Below are 23,911 nucleotides of genomic sequence, written 5' to 3'. Positions count from 1 at the left end.
AGTTTTGCCACTTTCGGTTTTTCTTTGATTATGAAGCCTGATATTAATGTGAGACAGTAGATTATTTTTGGTAAACTTTATTTTATGTTATATTGTCAAACATTAATACCTAGCCTAATAATCACCCAGTAAGTGAACGTGGCAAAACTCCACCCCACCCCCCTCAACCTTTACTTCAAAATCTGTATATATATTATTTTTCTACTTTTGCTGGTTATATAAGATTATTTGGTTAAAAATATTCATTTGAATAAATAGCTAAGATAAATCAGGTAAATGTGATTACTTTCATTAATTGTGCCAGAATTTGTTTTCATCATTTCTTGCAGAATCAGATAATTTGAAATCATTAAATTTTTTTTCTAGATGTTCCCTTTACAACTAACCCCTGCGAGACAAGCTAGATCTTAATTTTATTTGTGAGTTACTCACTTCCTTTTAAGATATTTGAACAAAATATCTTTTTTTGCTGAATCATTACTTTTCTCATTTTTACAGTGCAGGTATCTTTATAAGCAACAGCGTTTGTCTCGCAGTAGCCAAAGAGTCCACCCGAGGGTTAGTTACAAGGAGTAAAATATCAGAGATAAAATTAAATTTTCAAATTATTACAATTTCTTATTTACATTAAATTGAAATGATAACAATAGTTATCTCTCGCGTCATATTATAAACAGCTTTCCGCAGATATAAAATGTACAATTATAAGATTAGAACTAGTTTTGTAGACCCGAGATGCTGAGATTCTTTAAAACATGTTTATTTTCTTAAATTTATTTGTTTTGATAAGACACTATTTTATGTATTAGGTACTTTGTGTGTGTCATGTATGTTGTACGTAGATGAGCGCTTCCACGTAACTTGAGAGAGAAGGAGATAGAGGGATATTGAGTACATCTAATAATTTTACCCACATAGGGACTGTACTGACATCTTAATTATAGAGTAGCTTTGAAAATGAAATAATAAGATCAAAAATTATTATTTCCTACTTTACTATTATATATTGTTTATTCCAGGTGCAAGAACAATTTAGAATCCATCATGAACAAGTGTAATTTCTGCTACAAGGAATTCCCTAAGAAGAGTAGTTTAACAAGACATATGAGAATTCATACAGGTGAGAAGCCATTCAAATGTGATACATGTGAAATGGCATTTTCAGTCAGTAATCACCTTACAGTTCACAAAAGGATCCATACTGTTGAGAAACCATACTCTTGTGATACATGTGAAAAGGCTTTCTCACATCAAAGTGCATTAAAAGAACATAAAGGATCCATACAGGAGAGAAGCCTTACTCTTGTGATACATGTGACAAAGCTTTCCGTTCTAGTAGTGAGTTAACAGCCCACAAGAGGATTCATACAGGAGAGAAGCCATACTCTTGTGAATTCTGCCAGAAATCTTATAAAACTAGATTACAATTGACAATACATAATAAATCAGCTGGACATCTAAAGAAAATAGAATCTACTAAAAATACAGTTCCACCTTCTGCTTCTACCAGTTTTATTGATTGTGGTGAAGCTAATATCAAACTAGAGATAAAAGAAGAAGAAACTCTTGATGAAGATCCTCTCTCTGTCAAAATGAAGGCTGAGAATGTGGAAGTAATTATAAAAGAGGAAATAGAAAGAAGAAGAAGGAATTGAGAGTGAAGAATTTGTTTAAGTAGATAAAATGCTTTATAAATAAATGAACCTAAATTGCAAATTTGTTTTGAATGTCTTAAAACAAGTGTTTAATTATGTTTGTTTTTAAGATTTGATGTAATGTGCAAATAATATCACTTTTCCAAAAATTATTTAATTCATAATTCTTTGAAAAAATGTTATTTGTCAAAATTTGTAAATAGGTAGTATCTTATATATTTTGTTTGCTTTATTGTTTAAAATATCCTAACCTAAGTTTGAGGAATACTAATTGATATTACATTGTAAAACTTCTTTCATTTTTGTTATCCAATATATTTCTCATTTTTTTCTCATGATTATAATTGTGTTAAATTATATTTTTTTAATTTTCAGACGGAATATAAAATGAATTGAAAATCTTAGATTATAAAAAAAGAAAACGAGTTATTTTAGCTAAGTAAAGTAAGTCAGTTTTCTATAATATGAAATAAAAACTATCAAATAATTTTGGTCATGTATTATTCAAGCTGGCTAAGTTATCGAGCAATTCATGTGGTTTAATTTTCAGTTACGCAGATAATTATATTATAATTGTGTATCTTTAATATCTGCAGGGTTAAAAAATGAATCATCATATATTGCAAATATTATGTTGTAGAATCTCTGAAATTCTAGTGTTAAGATTTCCGGTAAAGAGGGGGAGGGGAGTGGATGTACGTGTTGATTTCATTAAGGGAGGAGTAGGTTGCGCTAAAAAAACCGTAAAGGTGTGAGTTTTAAGGCTTAAAAATAGCAGTAGAACGATAATATTCACTAAATATGTGTATTTTTTATTAAAAAGAACTATAGACAAAATTTTTTTTTCAAAGTTAACATAAATACTCTACAAAACTTTAGAAAAGGATGAAAGTGTAGCAACTCTATATTGGTGGTGAATCAAAAAGAAATATAACCTTAAAATGTTCTAATATTATAGAGGAAGGATTTTTGTCTGTCATTAAAAAAAGACTTTGTTAACCAATAAATAATTCAAATAACCTACCCTATTTAATTTTGTTTTTTGGTACAGCCAAGAACGTCCAAGCTTTCTTTATTTGTGAGAGGGGGTAAAAACTTTTGAAGCGGGGGTGGGGGAATCACCCCTTTACCTCCCCACCGCCCGCTGCGGACGTCCATGGGTTTCAGCTAAAAGTTATTGACAATGTGACAGCAAATTTTTATTTTATTATCTACATTTTGATTGAATAATATTTATTCCAGGTGCAAGAACAATTAAAATTCATCATGTTGTCGTGTGATATTTGCCACAAGCAATTCTCCCACAAGAGCGTTTTAACAAGACATATGAGAATTCATACAGGCGAGAAGCCATTCTCCTGTGATACATGTGTAAAATCTTTCTCACAACAAATTACATTAACTGTTCATAAGAGGATCCATACAGGAGAGAAACCATTCAAATGTGATACATGTGATAAGGCTTTCTCACAACAAGGTCATTTAATTGTCCATGAGAGGACCCATACAGGAGTGAAGCCATACTCTTGTGATACATGTGAAAAGACTTTCTTACAGCAATGTAAATTAACTGTCCATAAGAGAATCCATACGCTAGAGAAGTTATACTCTTGTGATACGTGTAAAAAAGCTTTCCGTACAAATGGTAATTTAACTTGTCATAACAGGATCCATTCAGGTGAGAAGCCATACTCTTGTGACACTTGTAAAAAATTATCTATGAACATTGGTGACTTAACAAAGCATAGAAGGATCCATTCAGGAGAAACGCCTTATAATTGTGATTTATGCCAGAAATTTTATTACTCCAGTTCAGAATTGTCACAGCATAACAAATCAGCTGGACATCTCAAGAAGTTGGAATCTACTGAGAATACAGTTCCAACATCAACTTCTACCAGTTTTGTTGATTGTGGTGGAGCTAATATCAAACTAGAGATAAAAGAAAAACTCTTGATGAAGATCCTCTCTCTATAAACATGGAGGGTGAGAATGGTGAAAAAACTTTAAATCAGGAAATAGAAGAAGAATTTGAGGATAAAGATTCTATTGATATCATAGAACATAAAATTTAGATATAATGATAAACAATTTGTTTTCTTATGTGAAATACCAAATTTTGTAAATATTGTATTATTTTGAATGTAAATATTAAAGCTGGGGGGGGGGGGGGGAGTTTTGAAACTTTCACTTACTCCGTCATTATGATTATTGATATTAATATTAGACTATAGGTTATTTTGGATATAACTTTATCTTTAGGTTATATTACATTATTACTTAGCCAAATAATCACGGAGTAAGTAAAAAGTGGAAAATCTCCCCCTCCCCTCTCCTTCCAACACTTTATTTTTACAAAAATCTGTATATATTATTTTTCTTCTTATTGCTGGTTATTAAAGATTATTTGGTTATTTTTTTCTATTTTGCAAATCAAAACTTATCACTTTTTGTAACTTTTTATTTTTTTCAGATAACGGATAACAATGAAATGAAAATATAATTCTTCCAGCCTTTATTTGAATAAGTAGCTAAGATAAATCAGGTAAATATGATTTCTCTCTTTAATTGTACCAGAATTTGTTTTTATAATTTCCTGCAGAATCAGATAATGTATAATCATTAGGATTTTTTTCTAGATTTTCCCCTTACAACTAACCCCTGCGAGACAAGCTAAATCTTAATTTTATTAGTGAGCTACTCACTTCATTTTAAGATATTTGAACAAAATATCTATTTTTTGCTGACTCAATATTTTTCTTTTTTGCAGTGCAACTAATTTTATAAGTTACAGAGTTTGTCTCACAGTTGCCAAAGAGTTCCAACAGGATTTAGTTACAAGGAGAAAAATTATTGAGAAAAAATAAAATTTTCAAATTATTACAAATTCTTTAGTTACATTAACGAGAAATGATAAGCTGATTTTGATTTTTCACTGATGCTGAGCTAGACAATTCAAGATATTCAATGTGGCCTAGTAGTTATTGAGCACATTTGATTTACCACACTAACCAATAGGCCAAGTCATAGTTGTAATAGCAATTACAATAAAATAAGTATTGAAATTATTAAGGCTTAAAATTATCATTTTTAATTTTACACATGTATAACATTAAACATTTATTTAATCCAAGTGAAAGAACAAATAAGAATACATCATGAACAAGTGTAATATCTGCTGCAAGGAATTCTCTCAAAAGAGCGATTTGACAAGACATATTAGAATTCATACAGGTGAGAGGCCATATAAGTGTAGTGCATGTGAAAAGGCATTTACACAAAGTGGTGACTTAACGATACACAAGAGAATTCATACGGGAGAGAAGCCATACTCTTGTGATACGTGTAATAAAGCTTTCTCAATACAAAGTGTATTGGCTAAACATAAGAGGATTCATACAGGAGTAAAGCCATACTCTTGTGAAACATGTGAAAAGACTTTCACACAACAAAGTCACTTAATTTATCATAAGAGAATCCATACAGGAGAGAAGCAATACTCTTGTGATACATGTGATAAATCTTACAATACAAATGGAGAGTTAACTGTTCATGAAAGGACTCATACAGGGAAGAAGGCATACTCATGTGATTTATGCAAGAAATCTTATTACAAAAACTCAGACCTGTCAAGACATAATAAATCAGCTGGACATTTGCTCAACTTAGAACTAAAGAATAAAGTTTCTCCTTCTGCTTCTTCCAGTTTTGTTGATTGTTATAAAGCTGATATAAAACTGTTGATAAAAGAAGAAGAAACTCCTGATGAGGATCCTTTGTGTATCAATATAAAGGCTGAGAGTGTGGAAGTGATTATAGAGGAAGAGGGAATTGAGATTGAAGAATTTGTTTAAGCACTAAAATGGTTGTCATGTTGTTCTTGTGAAAATAATACAGGCTACTAAGTTGCAGATATCAGAAAAATATGAATATTAGTATTTTAAAAACTCATAATATTTAAATTATTTAAAAACTGAAAGCTGTGTGGTTCTAAGCTTACATACCCAATTTACCCTAACCTAAGTTTGAGGAATACTAATTAATATAAAATTGTAAAAATTAATTTTATATCATATAATTCATTTAGATACTGTTTTTGTTTATATATTTTTTCTGTCCTTCTCTTGAATGCCAAAATACCTACTTTAATTTTTGTAAACCAATTTATATTTATCATTTTCTCATATTTAATTCGTTCTCATAATCAAAATTGTGTTACTTGTAAAATAATGCTTGTATGTTTATTTTCAGACAAAGTATAAAATGAAAGAAGACTGAATATTGAAACATAGAAAGAAACAAAAAATATAGGTAGGTATGTTATATTTTATCAAATGAAAGTAAGAAAATGTCTGTCTGTTCATGTAAAACGTTTTTGCCTACGATTGAAATTATTCAGTTCTCATTTTGAAAAATCTTTATATAACACACCCCACCCAAAGGCTTGTTAAAACTGAATTTTATTGAAACATTAAAAGAAAAAAAAACATAGGTATGTTTTATTTTATCAAATTAAAGTAAGTAATTGTCTGTCTGTCTTTGACTTTGCTAATCACTCAGAATTAATTAGTTCTCTTGTGAAGGAATCTTGATAAAATTCTCGGTATGTTTTTTTGTTACAGTGTAGTACAAACCTATAATAGGTATAATGTCAAATATCATTAATTTCAGGTGTAAAAACAATTAAGAATCCATCATGAACAAGTGTCCTATCTGCTGCAAGAAATTATCTACTAAGAGTAATCTGATAGTACATATAAGAATTCATACAGGTGAGAAGCCATACTCATGTAATACATGTGAAAAATATTTTTTTTACGAGTAGTGATCTGAAAAGACATAAGAGGATCCATACAGGTGAGAAACCATTCAAATGTAATACATGTGTAAAAGCTTTTACACAACAAAATCATTTAACTGACCATATGAGGATCCATAAAGGAGAAAAGTCATACTCATGTGTTACATGTGAAAAAACTTTCCGCACAAATTCAGATTCAACCTGCCATAAGAGGGTTCATACAGGAGAGAAACCATACTCTTGTGATACATGTGAAAAGACTTTCTCACAACTAAGCCAATTAACTCACCATAAGATGATTCACACAGGAGAGAAACCATACTCTTGTGATACATGTGAGAAGGCTTTTTCACGAAAAAGTCATTTAAATGACCATAAGGGGATCCACACAGAAGAGAAACCATTCAAATGTGATACATGTAAAAAGACATTTACCGTCAGGAGTTCCTTAACAACACACAGAAGAAACAATAAATGTGAGAAGCCATTCTCTTGTGATACATGTGAAAAGGCTTTCTCACAAAAAAGTCATTTAATTGTACATAAGAGGATCCATACTGGTGAGATGCCATACTCTTGTGAATTATGCCAGAAATCTTATTACAAAAGTTCTAGTATGTCAAACCATAAAAAATCAGCTGGACATCTGAAAAAGTTAGAAACTATTAAGAATATAGTCACACCTTCTACTTCTGCATCTACCAGTTTTGTTGATTGTAGTGAAGCTGATATTAAACTAGAAATAAAAGAAGAAGAAACTCCTGATGAGGATCCTATCTATATAAAGCTGGAGGCTGAGAGTGTGGAAGTAATTATAAAAAAGGAAATAAAGGAGGAAGAAGGAATTGAGAGTGAAGAATTTATTTAAGCAGATATACATAAAAATGTTTCATAAATGAATAAACCTAAATGGCAATTTGTTGTAAGAATCTTTTAGCAAGTGCTTCATTATAAAATTATGTTTGTATTTAATATTTTATAATAAGTGTAAATAATAAAGCTTCTCTAAAACAATTTAAAGAACAAAAACTTAATTCTTTGAAAAAAAACATTATTTGTGAAAATGTGTAAATAAGTACATAGTATCTTATATACTTTGTTTGCTTTATTGTTTAAACATAAATTTGTGTAACCCTAACCATGTGTGGCTACCTTGTACATATACAATACATACCCAATTTACCCTAACCTAAAATTGAATACTAATTGTAAAATTTAAAAATTGAGTATATTACAACTAAATTGTATAGCAATTGTTTCTTTTTATGCATATTTTTCTATCCTTTTGGGCAAAGGTATGTCTACCATCTCTAATTTTTATTATTTCTCATTTTCTTTCATTCAATTAATCAGATCTCATTATCTGAATTGTGTTAAATGTATAATTATTAAAGTTTATTTTCAGACTGAATATAAAATGAATTGAGACTCTAACATTATAAAAAGAAAGAAAACACGAGTAATTTGAGTTTAGCAAAGTAAAGTAAGTTAGTTTTTTTATATTACAAATATTATGTAGCAAAATCTTTAGAAAATTAATATTAAAGATAAAGGATGTCTGTCTGTTCGTAATAGAACTGAATTAGTTTTCTGTCATAAAATATTATTTAAAAAAAACAGTTGATGTTTGTGATTATTTTTTCTATATTATGTATTTAATATCAAAGCTAAAGATAGGGATTGAATAAAACATCAAAAGTAGATCGGGTACTAAGACAAGTACATGTAAGTGGATAGAAGAGAAAGTGGAATAAGAATTAGATATAAGAGGAGAATATTCATAGAGTACATCTGGAATACTTTTATCAACATAGTGACAGCCGCACGAACCCTACTTAATTATATACTAGCTGAAAATCAGTATTTAAAATGATTATTAAAATACGAAGGCTGGAAATTAATATTTTTAATTCTATATATTATTACATTCAATATTATTTATTTTAGGTACAAAAACAATTAAGAATCTATCATGAACAAGTGTCATATTTGCTGCAAGGAATTCTCTAAAAAGAGTAATTTGACAAGACACATGAGAACTCACACAGGAGTTAAGCCATTCAAATGTGAAATATGTGAACAGGCTTTCTCAACTCAAAGTTATTTGACAATACATGTGAGAATTCATACTGGTGAGAAGCCATTCAAATGTGATACATGTGAAAAGGCTTTCCATATTAGTAGTGAGTTAACAGTCCACCATAGGATTCATACAGGAGAGAAACCATACTCTTGTGTTTCATGTGAAAAAGCTTTTAGTTCGAACGGTGAGTTAACTAAACATAAAAGGATCAATATAAAAGAGTTAACAAAAGATAAAGCAGGTAAAAAGACATACTCTTGTAATATATGTGAAAAATCATTCTTACAACTAAACCATTTGACTGCACATAAAATATTTCACATAGGAGAGAAACAATTCCAGTGTAAATTGTGCAAAAAATCATTTTGTTCTAATTCAGACTTGTCTCTGCACAACATAACTGCTTCACATCTTGATATGTCACACGCATTTATGAATACATACTGTATCTACCAGTTTTGTTGATTGTAGTGAAGCTAATATTAAACTAGAGATAAAAGAAGAAACTCTTGATGAAGATCCTCTCTCTATCAACATTGAGGCTGAGAATGTTGAAGAAACTATGAAACAGGAAATAGGAGAAGAAGAAAGTCAGGATAACGATTCTCTTTCTTGTGAACAGAATTCTGATGAGAAAATGATAAACAACATTGACATAGTCGAACATAAAATTGAATATGATTAACTAAATGATTTAATGTCAGTTGATAAAAAGAACAATTTTCAATCAATTAAATTGTTGTATATAAAAAGACAATCTATTACCTACATAGATATATTTTTTCTTTGTTACATAAATAAGGACTTTTCTCACTCTATTTATTTAATATATTACTTACCCACCTAGTTATTATTTGCTAAGAACTTTTTTCTACTGAATCTATTTTCTAACAAATTTTTATATTGATTTGATAAGGATTGTAAAGTAATCTCTCTGTGTAAATCTGTAATTCTTGTTTGTTTTCTGTACATTTTGTTTTATTTCTTGATTATTTTTTATATTTTCAGAACAGGAAATTTGATTATATCACAAATTAAAACAGGTCTTTGGACACTCTTTAGTTATTGAGTTAGGAATTGAAGTGAGGCCATAGTTTATTGAGTAGAGAAAAGACTTTCTATTGGGATGTATTTTGAATTTAAAGATGTAGATTCAGGACATGCATTTTAACTTTCATTCAACAATAATTTCAGACAATGCCTAGGCTTCGAAAATGTGCGGTCTTTGGATGTGGAAAGACTACAGGAGATGGTGTAATATTACATAACTTTCCTGCTTATTACACATACAGGTGGATAGAGGCTGTGGATAGAGGACCAGAGTGGAAACCTAACACTAATTCTTTTCTTTGTAGTGACCATTTCTCATGGGTAATTATTTTAAAAGCAAAGCTTTTTTGTAATTAGAGTCGGTCCATCCGTAATGGATAGCTGTTTTTGTTAATTTATACATGTTAGAATTGTCCTATTTTTTTAAACTTTCCATGGTGATTCCTATATCAGTTAAGTTCGTACTTCCATGTTGATTTTTAACTCTTTTACCACTTTTTTATGATATGACAATTCTATCACTATATTTAAATTGAAATGCATTTTGTGAAACTCCCCCTTTTTAATGCTTATGGAACTGTGAAGAAACGGCGGCGGAACCGACGCTCTCGCCGAAAACCGCCGTTTCTCGCGAATTTGTTCTTTTGCCTTTATTCGCCAAATTAGACCATTTTCAATCATCTGAGATACAAAAAAAAATTATACAAATTTCCCTTATATTTTCACATGACACTTTCAAACATGTTAATATTAAAATAAATTTTAAGTGTCAAATATTACGTGTCAAGTGAAAGTATATGGGAAATTTTTATGAAAAAAAAAAGTTTCTCTCAGATGATTGAAAATTGTGAAAAAAGGCAGAAAAAAATTCGGCGAGAAACGGCAACAGCCATGCCAAATCTCTGAGCTGTAACTCTTTATTTAACTGATTTTCTTTGACTTTTAGTTTTGGTTTCAAAAAGTGTCACTTCCGCCTCCCCCCTTACTGTTAAATTGCCTTTTAAACAATTTACTCAATATATAACATATGCTATATCTAGATATTTTAAAAAGTGTTGCGTCATTTCAAGCCATAGAGTTATTTTTGATTTAGGCATCTGTAGAGAATCAAACCTATGGTGGTAAACAACTTTGTGTTGGAAGCAAACCTGTGGCAGTTTCTGCCACTACTACCCAGATTGAAATCGTGCCACATACATGTGAAAAGCCATTCAAATGTGATTTTTGTGAAAAGGCATTTTCAGTTAATAGTTCCTTAACAAAACACAAAAGAATCCATACAGGTGAAAAACCATACTCTTGTGATACATGTGGAAAAGCTTTCCGTTCAAAGGGTGAGTTAACTCAACATAAGAGGACCCACAAATGGGTTAAGCCATACTCTTGTGATACATGTAAAAAAGGTTTTCGTACAACTAGTTCGTTAATTGTCAAGCATAGAAGTCAAACAGGAAAGAAGATATACACTTGTTTTACATGTGAAAAGATGTTACAACAAAATGATTTAAACCATAAATTAAGTTGGAATATAGTCACGCCTTCTGCTTCTACCAGTTTTGTTGATTGTGGTGAAGCTGATATTAAACTTGAGATAAAAGAAGAAGAAAGGCTTGATGAGGATCCTATCTTTATAAACATGGAGGCTGAGAGTGTGGAAGTAATTATAAAAGAGGAAATAAAGAAAGAAGAAGGAATTGAGAGTGAAGAATTTGTTTAAGTGGACATAAATAAAAATGTTTTATAAATGAATGAACCAAAATTTCGAATTTGTTGTAATTATTCATTCAATTAATTAGATCTTATTATTAGAATTGTGTTACGTGTAAAATTATTATTATATTTATTTTCAGACTGAATATAAAATGAATTGAGACAATTTAATAAAAATAAAGAAAAAGACAAAGAAAAAATACTAGCAATTTGAGTTTAGCAAAGTAAAGTAAGTAATGTTTCTATATAACAAATATTATGTTAGAATCTTGAGAATCTCAGTATTAATGATGTAGGATGTCTGTCTGTCTGTAATAAAAGTGAATGAGTTTTCTATAGTAAAAATATTATTTTATATCATAATATTTAAGAGGTAGGAAAGTGCCATAATGAAATATGTAGTGTCTACTTAGTTGAGGTATGTGAAAAAAGTTTTCATTAAAAAATGTTTTGGGAGAACAGATATATTTGTCTGTCAGTAATAAAAGACCTTATGTATTAGCTATCGCAATAATATGTTTTTACTTTTAAAGAAATTTTGGAAGAAAATTAACTTTTATTAGACAGTTTTGAAGATACACATAAAAATGGTTAATTTGTGATTTTTAAGTTTCCCATTTTATAAAGATGATTGCAAGCATAAATGACAAGAATATTATTTTACATTGGTATTTCATATATGGCACCACTTATATTTAGTTATATCTCATTATTAGACTTCTGCTACATATGATATAATGATTTTTTTTATAATCAGACAAAAAAAATAATATTTGAAACTGAAGTCAATATAAAGAGAAACAAACCACGCATAGTCTCAGTTCAGAAAATTAAAGTAAGTAAGTTTTTAACATGTACAAAGATAATTTTGTCCATAACATTAAATAAAACAGCACAGCATAATTGAAATGGAGTGGGGACAAAACACCTAATTTAAAAATGCCTAACTAAAAACACCTAAGTTTAAAAATACCTAATGTTAAAAACACCTACGTTAAAAACACCTAATTTATAAATGCCTAATTTATAAATGCCTAATTTAAAAACGCCTAACTAAAAATGCCTAACTAAAAATACCTAATTTTAAAAATGTCTAATTTTAAAAACGCCTAATTTAAAAATACCTAATTCTAAACTATCTAAACGCCTAATTTAACAATGCCTAATTCTAAAATATCTATTTTTTTCACTAAAATACTTAAAATTTTGATAACATTAATCCAATTCGCTGAAGGATCTCGCTAGTCATTGAACCAATATGGTTCATCTTTACAATGAAGCTTCCCGTAGTTCATGGCTTATAACGCTTTTGGGGAGGTTACCAACACCTTCCAATGAGAAATCGCCCTTTCAAAAAATCCCCCCCCCACTTTTTTTATATTTCTTTAATCTTTCTTTATAAAACTAGAGCTAAAATGGGGGATGGTCAGGTCAACTATCACCCCCAAAGAAAGTGACGCTACGGCTACTTAGGTTAGGGAAGAAACCAATAAAAATTTATTTTCTTTGTCCTTCAACCTTTAATTTTACTAATTAATTTATTTCTCATTTGCAAGGTTGGCAGACAAAAACCCACCCCAAACCCACCTGGGTTTTTTGCCCTTTAACCCACCTAAAAAACCCATTATTTACATAAAAAAATATGTTTTCATTGACCCCTTGCATGTATTTAACAAAGGAATTACTCAATTATGTCCTAGCCTGTTTCTAAATATTAAAAGAATGGACCTAATTGGTATCATGGCACAGTGGTTTTCTTTTTATTTTTATTGAAAAGTTCAATTAAGTAGCTAAAAACTCACCAGAACAGCAGTGTAATCAACGATACAGGTAGACAGGATCAATGCCATTTTACACTCTCTGGAATACACATGAGATCTTCAGTAGTAAGCATAAATATTAAACCCCAGAAATAATGATAACTACATCTGCAATGGGGATAAAGATGAAACCAAATATATAGATTAAGAAATGATCAAATAAAACATATTAAACATAAAACACAATAATTTATTTTTGGTCTTGTGATAATCATTCAAATAAACTAGATTGAAGAGTCCTCCTTCTTCTCCATCAACGTCGGCCTCTTCATCAATAGGGAGCTCTTCACAGACACGAGGTAGGTAGGTATATGGACTTTTAATACCATCACAGATAAGTCTAAAATATAGTACAAATTACAATTCCTCACATTTATAGTAGCTATTAATAGGTTATTTTAGGTTAGGTTAGTTAAGAGGTAATGATTACCCCGTAGGGGTAGAAATAAGAGAAAAGCTACTGTGAAAATATTATGTAACTCGCTGCGCCATAGAAAGACTCGTCTATCATATATTATACTAGTGGCTTCGCCCCTCGCATTTATGGGCTTTACCCCAATAGGCAATTAAAAAAAAAATATTTTTTGCAACCTTTTTAAATAACTGCATTAAACAAAGTTGAGGGATTTTTTTTTTTGGGGGGGGGGGGAGGTTTGGGGTCGGTTTCCCACCCCTCAAGAAGTAGCTTAAAACCACCACAGGACCATTATATATATTCACCGAAGAGTAGAATCCAATCGGTTCAGTGGTTACTGGGATCTTAAGGGACAAGAATCAAGCTACTTTGTATTATAATATAGATAATTAAATATCTTATATTATTCTAGCTATTACAGTAAAAAACCCCAAAACCCCCAAAATACCCCCAAAACCCGGGTAAAACCCCTATTACCCACGGGCCTAGGGTATTTTTAAAAAAACCGGGTTTTGCACATCCCTGCTCATGTGAGGTGCCACAAACTTTTCATAAAATTTTATTTTTAAAAGCGAAGCTTTTCTATAATTAGGGTCGGTCGGTCTGTACATACGTCCAGTTTTCTATTTCAAACTATATTTTGAAATTTTGGAGGGGGGTTGTAACCCCCTCCCCCCCCCCCCAGACTTATTGAATTCCCCTCCGCACTGCAATCGCTCCTAGAGGGCTCTAGGGGTCGTAGCCGCCGGTTTAATATATTCAACAACAGTTTTAAGATATGCTGAAAATTAGGTTTTTTTAAATTAGGTATTTTAAAATTAGGTATTTTTAAACTTAGGTATTTATATTTAGGTGTTTATAAAATTAGGCATTTTTAAAATTAGGTGTTTTGTCACATTATGCATTTTTAAAATTAGGTATTTTAAAATTAGACATTTTTAAATTAGGTATTTATAAATTAGGTGTTTTGTCACATTAGACATTTATAAAATTAGGCATTTTTAAATTAGGTATTTTTAAATTAGGTGTTTTGTCCCCACTCCAATTGAAATGCTTTTAATTAAATATTATATTTATAAACACACCCATCATATAGGGTAGCTATACTAAATAAGATATGAATGTAAGGAGAGAGTTTTCATAGAGTACATCTGGAATAATTTTACCTACAAATTGACGGACACACACTACATGCATAGCTATACTAAATAAGATGTGTATGTTAGGAGGAAAATTTTCATATAGTACATAGTGACAGACCTTCGGAAACAACCTTAAATAAAGAAAAGCTGTAATAATAAAGTCATACAAATACAAAAAAAAAGATTAAAGTGGAATTATTATTCCAATTCTACACAGGTATTACATTAAATATTATTTATTCCAGGTGCAAGATCAATTAAAAATCCATCATGAACAAGTGTCAAATCTGCTGTAAGGAATTCTCTACAAAGGGTAGTTTAACAAGACATATGAGACTTCATGCAGGAGAGAAGCTTTTCAAATGTGATACATGTGAAAAGGCTTTCTTGCAACAATGTCATTTAAATGACCATAAGAGGATTCATACAGGAGAGAAGCCTTACTCCTGTGATACATGTGAAAAGACTTTCTCACAACTAAGCCAATTAATTAACCATAAGAGGATTCACACAGGAGAGAAACCATACTCTTGTGATACATGTGAAAAAGCTTTCTCACAAAAAAGTGCTTTAACTAGTCATAAGAGGAGTCATACAGGAGAAAAGCCATACTTCTGTGATACATGTGGGAAGACTTTCTCACGACAAAGTTTATTAACTGAACATAAGAGAATCCATACAGGGGAGAAGCCATACTCATGTGATACATGTCAAAAGGCTTTCTCGTATCAAAGTGCATTTTATGTACATAAGAGGATTCATACAGGAGAGAAGTCATACTCTTGTGATACATGTGAAAGAACTTATAATGATAGTTCAAACCTGTTAAGACATAACAAATCAGCTGGACATCTCAATAAGTTAGAATCTTATAAGAATTCAGTTCCACCTTCTGCTTCTACCAGTTTTGTTGATTGTGGTGAAGCTAATATTAAACTAGAGATAAAAGAAGAAGAAACTCTTGATGAGGATCCTCTCTCTATCAACATGGAGGCTGAGAATGTTGAAGAAAAATTATAAAACAGGAAATAGAAGAAGAAATTCAGTTGAAAGATTCTATTGATATTATAATACCCAAAATCGAAATATGATGAAAAATTGGTTTTCTTATGTGAAATACCCACTTTTGTGAATATTCTATTATTTTTAATGTAAATAACAAAGGAGAGTTTTGCCACTTTCCCTTATTCCGTCATTATTAGGCTTGATATAAATGTTAGACCATAGGTCATTTGGGATGAAACTTTATATTTAGGTTGTATTACTTTATTACCTAGCCTAATATTCACGGAGAAAGTGAAGGTTTCAAAACTTCCCCCCTCCCAACACTTTATCTTTATAAAACCTGTATATATTATTTTTCTACTTTTGCTGGTTATTTGAGGTTATTTGGTTTTAAATATTTTTTTTCTATTTACAAATCAAAATTTATCATTTTTTGTTCCTTTTGATTTTTTTTCAGATAATGAATAAAGATGAAAATTCTTGCAGCCTTCATTTATTTGAATAAATACCTAGCTAAGATAAATCAGGTAAATGTGATTACTTTCATTAATTGTGCCAGAATTGTTTTTCATAATTTCTCCCAGAATCAGATAATTTGGAATTTTTTTATATTTTCTATTTACAACTAACCCCTGCGAGACAAGCTAAATCTTAATTTCATTAGGTAATGAGCTACACACTTCATTTTAAGATATTTTTTCTCAAAATATCTCTTTTGCTGACTCAGTATTGCTATTTGTTACAGTAAAAGAATCTTTATAAGCTACAGCGCTTCTCTCGCAGTAGCCAAAGAGTCCACCCCGGGGTTAGTTACAAGGAGAAAAATATCTGAGATAAAATTCAATTTCAAATTATTAAAAATTCTGATTTACATTAAAGAGAAATTATAAGAAAAGTTATTTCTCGGATAATATTTTCCGCGGATATAAAATGTTAAAACCAGTCTTTTATCCCCGAGATGCCGAGATTCTTTAAAATATGTTTATTTTCATAAGTTTATATGTTTTTATAAGATACTATTTTATGTATTAGATAGGTACTTTGTGTGTGAAATGTATATTTATAAGCCATATAAAATTAAAAGAGCATCATTTAAAATAACAAGGCATGAAAATCCCATTCTTATATTACATCATATGCATCTTAGATATATGTCTTATTTTCACAAAATCAACTTACTTTAGAGGTTCCTAATTAAGTACTAGATGTTAATCAGTCCAATTTTACTTATGCGTTCAATTATTTATCTAAAATATCAAACAGCACAGCATATTTGGAATGTTTTTACCTACATAGTGACGTACACACCCTACATATAGAGTAGATATACTAAATAAAATATTGATGTAAGCATATAGTTTTCATACATTATAGTACATATAAATTTTTTTTCCTACATAGTGTCGGGCATACCCTACAAATAGAGTAGGTATACTAAATATGATATGGATGTAAGGAGATAGTTTTCAAAGAGTACATATGGAATAATTTTACCTGCAGACATACGGACACATCTTAATATTGTTTATTGTTTATTGTTATTTTACTCTTAAGAACCCAAGTAGGGTCATAGTAAGAGGTCTGAATATCTAGGCCAAAGTCTGAATATGACTATCAAGTCTTTTCTTGAATGTAGATAAAGTCACGGCCTTTTTCACATGAACAGGAAGATCATTCCAGAATTTAGCCGCTCTAACACTGAATACATTTCTGGATAGTTCTGTTCTTTTCACTGGAATTTGAAAGCTTATCACTCCATGGTCAGAATTTATGGCTCTTGTATTTGGCCTATTTTCGTTCACTATCTGAAACCATGTCCTTGCTTCAATAGAGTCAATGTCATTTAAAATTTTAAATAATTGAATCAAATCTGCTCTGTACCTCCTTTTCTCAAGTGTAGGTAGATTAAGTTCTTTTAATTTCTCCTCGTATGTTTTACTTTTCAGTCCAGATATCATACCAACTGCTTTTTGCTAAACTTTTTCAAGTGTAGTAATATCTCCAACTTGCCATGGTGACCATACTGGTGTAGCAAATTCTAAGTGAACTCTGACATATCTTTTATATAAGTTTAAAAATACATGTCTGTCACGATAGTGGAAGGATCTGGATATCTGGAACAGGACTCCTCTGGCAATTCTGGCAGCTTCTTTATAGATATAATGATAAGAGAAATGAATGTAATAAAATTATTATTTTCAATCTATACAAGTATTACATGAAATATTATTTATTCCAGGTGCAAGAATAATTAAGAATCCACCATGAACAAGTGTCATATCTGCAGCAAGGAATTCTCTAAAAAGGGTGATTTAACAAGACATGTGAGAATTCATACAGGTGAGAAGCCATTCAAATGTGATACATGTGAAAATACTTTTTCACAACAAGGTCATTTAATTGTCCATTCAAAGACCCATACAGGAGTGAAGCCATATTATTGTGATACATGTGAAAAAGCTTTCCGTACAAGAAGAGAGTTAACTGTCCATAAGAGCACCCATACAGGAGAAAAGCCATACTCTTGTGATACATGTAAAAAAGCTTTCACACAAAAAAATAATTTAACTGTCCATAAGAGGATCCATGCCGGTGAGAAGCCATACTCTTGTGATACATGTGAAAAAGAATTCCGTTCAAATGGTGAGTTCAATCGTCATAAGAGGATCCATACAGGAGAAAGGCCATACTCCTGTGAATTATGCCAGAAATTTTTTTCCTTTAGTTCAACCTTGACAAATCATAAAAAATCAGCTGGACATCTCAAGAAGTTAGAATCTTCTAAGAATACAGTTCCATCTTCTGCTTCTACCAGTTTTGTTGATTGTGGTGAAGCTGATATTAAACTAGAGATAAAAGAAGAAGCAACTCTTGATGAAGATCCTCTCTCTATCAACATAGAGGCTGAGAGTGTGGAAGAAACTATAAAACAGGAAATGGAAGAAGAAATTGAGGATAAAGATTATCTTTCTTGTGAACAGAATTCTGATGAGAAAATGATAAACAACATTGACATAGTCGAACATAAAATTGAATATGATTAACTAAATGATAGATTGTCAGTTGATGAGAAAGATAAATTTTTGATAAATAAAATTGCTATATATAAAAATACAATATATTACTTACCTACTAAGTTATTTATTTTCTTTGTTACATAAACGACTTTTTTAACTTTTTTTATTTTCTTACCTACACAATTTTAGATTGATTGAATAAGGATTTTAAAATTATCTCTCTGTGTATATCTGTAATTCTTGTATGTTTTCTGTACATATAGTTATTTTTCTTGATTTTTTTCTTATTTTCAGAACATGAAATTGAAATTTGATTCCATGGAATATTAAGAACATCACAAATAAAAACAGGTATTTAGACACTCCTTAGTTATTGGGTTAGAGATGAGATTCCTCTAGAGTTTTTGCGGAGGGTACCTCTATAATTTGAGGAAATCATCGATCTAGTGGGATAAGTAAAGGAAGCTAATTTTTGTTTGCACAGCTTAAGTTCTTACTCGCACAATGTGAAAAATTCAATTTCTGTAATGCACAAGAAATGCGAGGCTATAGAAAACTAATGTAAAATCAGACTCAGTATTAGATCTTCTTTTTTGTGGAAATTTTAATATGTGACAAGTCATTTAGTTAATGCAGCTACAGAAAAAATCTTCCTTATTTATCCAATTTCTGCAAAGAATAATCAATCTCTATGAGGTTTAAAAGGTGCATATTTTAAGTTTAATATTAAACTTGATCTATATATAATTTAAAGATATTACCTCCCAAATAACTGTATTTAATTTTGTAATATTTTAGGTTTTTGGTGAAATCACCTGTCCTGACCATGAATACTCACCAGACTAATAAAAAAAAACCATTCAAATGTAAAATATGTAACATGACATTATCAAAGAATGATAGCTTTAACAGACATATGACAGTCCATGGTATGAAGCCATACTCCTGTAATACATGCAGAAAGGCTTTCCTTACAAAAAGTGATTTAACTGTACACAAGCGTATTTTTACAGGAGAGAAGCCATACAATTGTGATACATGTAACAAAACTTTTGTTAGAAATGCTGAGTTAACTGTTCACAAGAGGACCCATACTGAAGAGAAACCATAATCATTTGATACATGTGGAAAAAGTTTTCGTAAAACTAATACGTTATTTGTCAATCATAAAAGACAAACAGAAAGGAAGATATACACTTGTTTTACTTGTGAAAAGACATCACAATAAAATGATTTAATACATAAATCTAGTTGGAATATAGTCACGCCTTCTGCTTCTACCAGTTTTGTTGATTGTGGTGAAGCTAATATTAAACTAGAAATAAAAGAAAAATAAAATAATGATGAGGATCCTATCTATATAAATATAGAGGCTGAGAGTGTGGAAGTAATTATAAAAGAGGAAATAAAGGAGGAAGAAGGAATTGAGAATGAAGAATTTGTATAAGTAGATAGAAATAAAAATGTTAGATAAATGCAGGAAACTAAATTATGAATTTGTTGTAAATGTCTTATAAAAAGTGCTTAATTATGTTTATTTATGTTTGTATTTAAGATTTGATAGGTAGTATGTGTAAATAATATTGCTTCTTCAAAACTATTTCAAGAACAAAATCTTTGGTGGAAAAAAACGTTATTTGTAAAAATGTGTAAATAAGTACATAGTATCTTATATACTTTGTTTGCTTTATTGTTTAATCATTGTTTCTTTTGATAGATTTTTTTCTGTCCTATTGAGCAAGGTATGTCTACCATCTCTAATTTTTATTATTTCTCATTTTCTTACATTTAGATCTCATTATTAGAATTGTGTTACTTTTAAAATTATTTTTATATTTATTTTCAGACTGAATATAAAATGAATTGAGACTCTACGATTATAAAAAGAAAGAAAATACAAGTAATTTGAGTTAAGCAAAATTAAAGTAAGTTAGTTTTTATGTTACAAATATTATGTAGTAGAATCTTTAGAATATTGATATTAAAGATGTAGGATGTCTGTCTATCTGTCAGTCATAAAAGTGAATTAGTTTACTGTAATCAAATTATTATTTAAACAGTTGAGGTTTGGGATGGTTGTTTTCTATATTATGTATTTTAAATAAACGCTGAAGATGGACATTGAATAAAACATAAAAAGTAGATCGGGTAATAAGACATGTACATTAGGGTGGGTTCATATCGGAATTAGACAAAGCGGGGATATGCAACAGATAAAATTAACCTTAAAAACATTTCTGACCGAAAAAGAATTTTAAAAAATTGAGTTTTAGAACACGACCACTTAAAAATATAATTCATTACTTATTAGTATGCAAAGACGACATTCAAAAATTTTTTTGAATCAGAACTATGGCTTCATGGTGCTCCCTGGAAAGGCCTTGAGGGGCTGAATCAGGAACTTTTGTCCGTTTCAAAATATCTCGTTCCTAGCCTTAGAAATCACTAAAAAAACAATTTTTTTAAAGGTTTATTGAGAGTTGTCCAATTTGTAGAGTTTTTTTAGATTTTCTCAGGCTAGGAACGAGATTTTTTGAAACGGACAAAAGTTCCTGACTCAGCTCCTCAAGGCATTTCCAGGGAGCACCATGAAGCCATAGTTCTGATTCAATAAATTTTTGACTCCCATTTACAAATAGCTATACAATTGAATGTCTGGTCGTCAGCGGTTTTAAGACTTAGGATAAATTTTAAATCATCCAGAGGTGTATTATATCTATATAAATTGAGTGCAGGTCCCCGCTTTGGCCTCAGAAAAAAAATGTCCAAAATCGACCCACCCTAATGTACATGTGTGTGGATATAAGAGAAAGTGGGGTAAGAATTAGATGTAAGAGGAGAGTTTTCATACAGTACGTCTGGAATACTTTTACCAACATTGTGACAGCCGCACGAATCCCCCTTAATTATATTATATACTACTCTACTACTATACAAAAATCAAAATGATTATTAAAAAAAATTATGAAGGCTTGAAATTACTTTTTTCAATTCTAAACAAGTATTACCTTAAATATTATTTATTCCAGGTGAAAGAACAATTAATAATTCATCATGAACAAGTGTCATATCTGCTGTAAGGAATTCTCTATAAAGAGAGACTTAACAGTGCATATGAGAATTCATACAGGGGAGAAGCCATACTCTTGTAATACATGTGAAAAACTTTCTCACAACAAGGTACATTAACTGCCCATAAGAAGATTCATAAAGGCGAGAAGCCATACTCTTATAATACATGTGAAAAAGCTTTTTCACAACAAAATGCATTAACTCTTCATAAGAAGATTCATACAGGCGAGAAGCCATACTCTTGTGATACATGTGGAAAGGCTTTCATACGACAAAGTGCATTATATATACATAAAAGGATTCATACAGGAGAGAAGCCTTTCTCTTGTGATACATGTGAAAAATCTTTTCTTACAAATAGTGCGTTAACTGTACATAAAAGAACCCATACAAGAGAGAAGCCATACTCTTGTGATACATGTGGAAAGGCTTTCTCACAACAAATTAATTTAACTCACCATCAGAGGATCCATACTGGAGAAAAGCCATATTCTTGTGATACATGTAATAAGTCATTCTCACAAGAAGCTTATTTGACTGTCCATAGAAGGATCCATACAGGAGGAGAGAAGTATTACTCATGTAATGCATGTGATAAATCTTTCTTTACAAATAGTGAGTTGACAAGACATAATAGGATTCATACAGGAGAGAAGCCATACTCTTGTGATACATGTGGAAAGGCTTTTTCACAACAAATTCATTTAACTCACCATCAGAGGAACCATACAGGAGAGAAACCATACGCTTGTGGTACTTGTGAATAGACTTTCTTGCAGCAATGTAATTTAAAGGACCATAAGAGGATCCATACAGGAGAGAAACCATACTCATGTGATACATGTGAAAAAGCTTTTCCACAATCAGGTCAATTAACTCTACATAAGAGGAATCACACTGGTGAGAAACCCTACTCTTGTGAAATATGCAAGAAATCTTTTAAATCAAATTCAGATTTGTCACAACATAAAAAATCAGCTCGACATCTCAAGAAGTTAGAATCAACTAAGAATGCAGATTCACCCTCTGCTTCTACCAGTTTTGTTGATTGTGATGAAGGTGAAGTAAAATTAGAGATAAAAGAAGAAGAAACTCTTGATGAAGATCCTCTCTCTATCAACATAGAGGCTGAGAGTGTTGAAGAAATTATAAAACAGGAAATAAAAGAGGATGAAGGAATTGATAGTGAAGAATTTGTTTAAGTTTAAGATGTTTGATAAATTAATGAACCTAAATTGTGAATTTGTTGTAAATGTCTTTTGGCTTTATTATATATTTATTAGTGATGGCAATCCGTCGAATTTTTGGGCCGGATTCGGATTCCGGATTTTTAAAGAATCCGTCAAAAAAGTAGCGGATTCCTTGCGGATTCCGGATTCTTATTTTTGGCGGATTCCGGATTCTAGCAATATTTTTAAAGGATTTTTTAAAAATTTAAAATTTAAGTGCTACATATGTCCTAAAAATCAATGTTCTTGGTGTTCTCTATAATTCACTTCCGAGAATCGAACCAGATTTTAAAAGATATTATTTATAATGATGAAAAGCTTTGCCTTCAAAGAGGAGGAGTTGAAAGAAAAAACTCAAGACGCTAATTTTAGCCTACCAAATAAGAATCCGAAATCCACAATTAAAAAACGGATTCCGGATTCGGATTCCAAAATTGGCCAAAAATTGGGCAGATTCCGGATTCGGATTGCCAACCCTAATATTTATGTTTGTATTTAAGATTTGATAGTAAGTGTATATAATATTGCTACTCCAAAAACAATTTCAAAGAAAAATTTATAAAGATGACAGTTACCTTGGTAGTGTCTTATATACTTTGTTTCCTTTATTGTTTAAACATAAATCTCCGTTGCCCTAACCCTGCAAGGATAACTTGTACATACCCAATTTACCATAACCTAAGCTTGAGGAATACTTGATTCAAAATTGATTAGATCTTATTATTTGAATTGTGTTACATGTAAAATTATAATTATATTTATTTTCAGACTAAATATATAATGAATTGAGATTCTAAGATCAGAAAAAGAAAGAAAACGCGAGTAATTCTAGTTTAGAAAAGTAAAGTAAGTTAGATTCTATATTACAAATATTATGTAGCAGAATCTGTAGATTATTAATATTTAAGATGT

The 23,911-nt window shown here is 30.5% G+C and overlaps 4 protein-coding genes and 1 pseudogene across 6 annotated transcripts; all 5 read left to right on the top strand.

Moving 5' to 3' along the window:
• Positions 1-4,126: 4,126 nt before the first annotated feature.
• Positions 4,127-5,847, top strand: LOC145318162 (uncharacterized). Its single transcript, XM_080159508.1, has 2 exons — positions 4,127-4,200; positions 4,790-5,847. Exon 2 carries the CDS (start codon positions 4,814-4,816, stop codon positions 5,507-5,509), a length of 696 nt encoding a protein of 231 aa, XP_080015634.1. The 5' UTR covers positions 4,127-4,200; positions 4,790-4,813; the 3' UTR covers positions 5,510-5,847.
• A 57-nt stretch (positions 5,848-5,904) lies between these two features.
• On the top strand, positions 5,905-7,862 carry LOC145315593 (uncharacterized). The gene is made up of 2 exons (XM_080155571.1): positions 5,905-5,966; positions 6,327-7,862. Exon 2 carries the CDS (start codon positions 6,581-6,583, stop codon positions 7,322-7,324), a length of 744 nt encoding a protein of 247 aa, XP_080011697.1. The 5' UTR covers positions 5,905-5,966; positions 6,327-6,580; the 3' UTR covers positions 7,325-7,862.
• Positions 7,863-9,020: 1,158 nt separating this feature from the next.
• Positions 9,021-11,434, top strand: LOC145315591 (uncharacterized). The gene is made up of 2 exons (XM_080155569.1): positions 9,021-9,910; positions 10,683-11,434. Exons 1-2 carry the CDS (start codon positions 9,737-9,739, stop codon positions 11,304-11,306), a joined length of 798 nt encoding a protein of 265 aa, XP_080011695.1. The 5' UTR covers positions 9,021-9,736; the 3' UTR covers positions 11,307-11,434.
• Positions 11,435-16,136: 4,702 nt separating this feature from the next.
• On the top strand, positions 16,137-20,545 carry LOC145315592 (uncharacterized). Of its 2 annotated transcripts, XR_013878086.1 has the most exons (4): positions 16,137-16,208; positions 17,921-18,021; positions 18,993-19,049; positions 19,497-20,545. XR_013878086.1 is itself a non-coding variant. In XM_080155570.1 (2 exons), exon 2 carries the CDS (start codon positions 17,946-17,948, stop codon positions 18,723-18,725), a length of 780 nt encoding a protein of 259 aa, XP_080011696.1. In that variant the 5' UTR covers positions 16,137-16,208; positions 17,921-17,945; the 3' UTR covers positions 18,726-18,864. The 2 variants fall into 2 exon arrangements, 1 of the variants encoding a protein (XP_080011696.1); XM_080155570.1 differs by lacking the exons at positions 18,993-19,049; positions 19,497-20,545 and having other exon boundaries at positions 17,921-18,864.
• A 1,314-nt stretch (positions 20,546-21,859) lies between these two features.
• On the top strand, positions 21,860-23,760 carry LOC145318118 (uncharacterized; annotated as a pseudogene). Its single transcript, XR_013879239.1, has 2 exons — positions 21,860-23,052; positions 23,500-23,760. The product of XR_013879239.1 is annotated as an uncharacterized LOC145318118 (transcript).
• The last annotated feature ends 151 nt before the right edge of the window (positions 23,761-23,911 follow it).

The sequence above is a fragment of the Acartia tonsa genome, chromosome 4 (genome assembly GCF_053477335.1).
Source record: "Acartia tonsa isolate MP-2025a chromosome 4, ASM5347733v1, whole genome shotgun sequence".
Taxonomy (NCBI): Eukaryota; Metazoa; Arthropoda; class Copepoda; order Calanoida; family Acartiidae; genus Acartia; species Acartia tonsa.
This window is presented reverse-complemented; position numbering and strand designations above follow the sequence as displayed.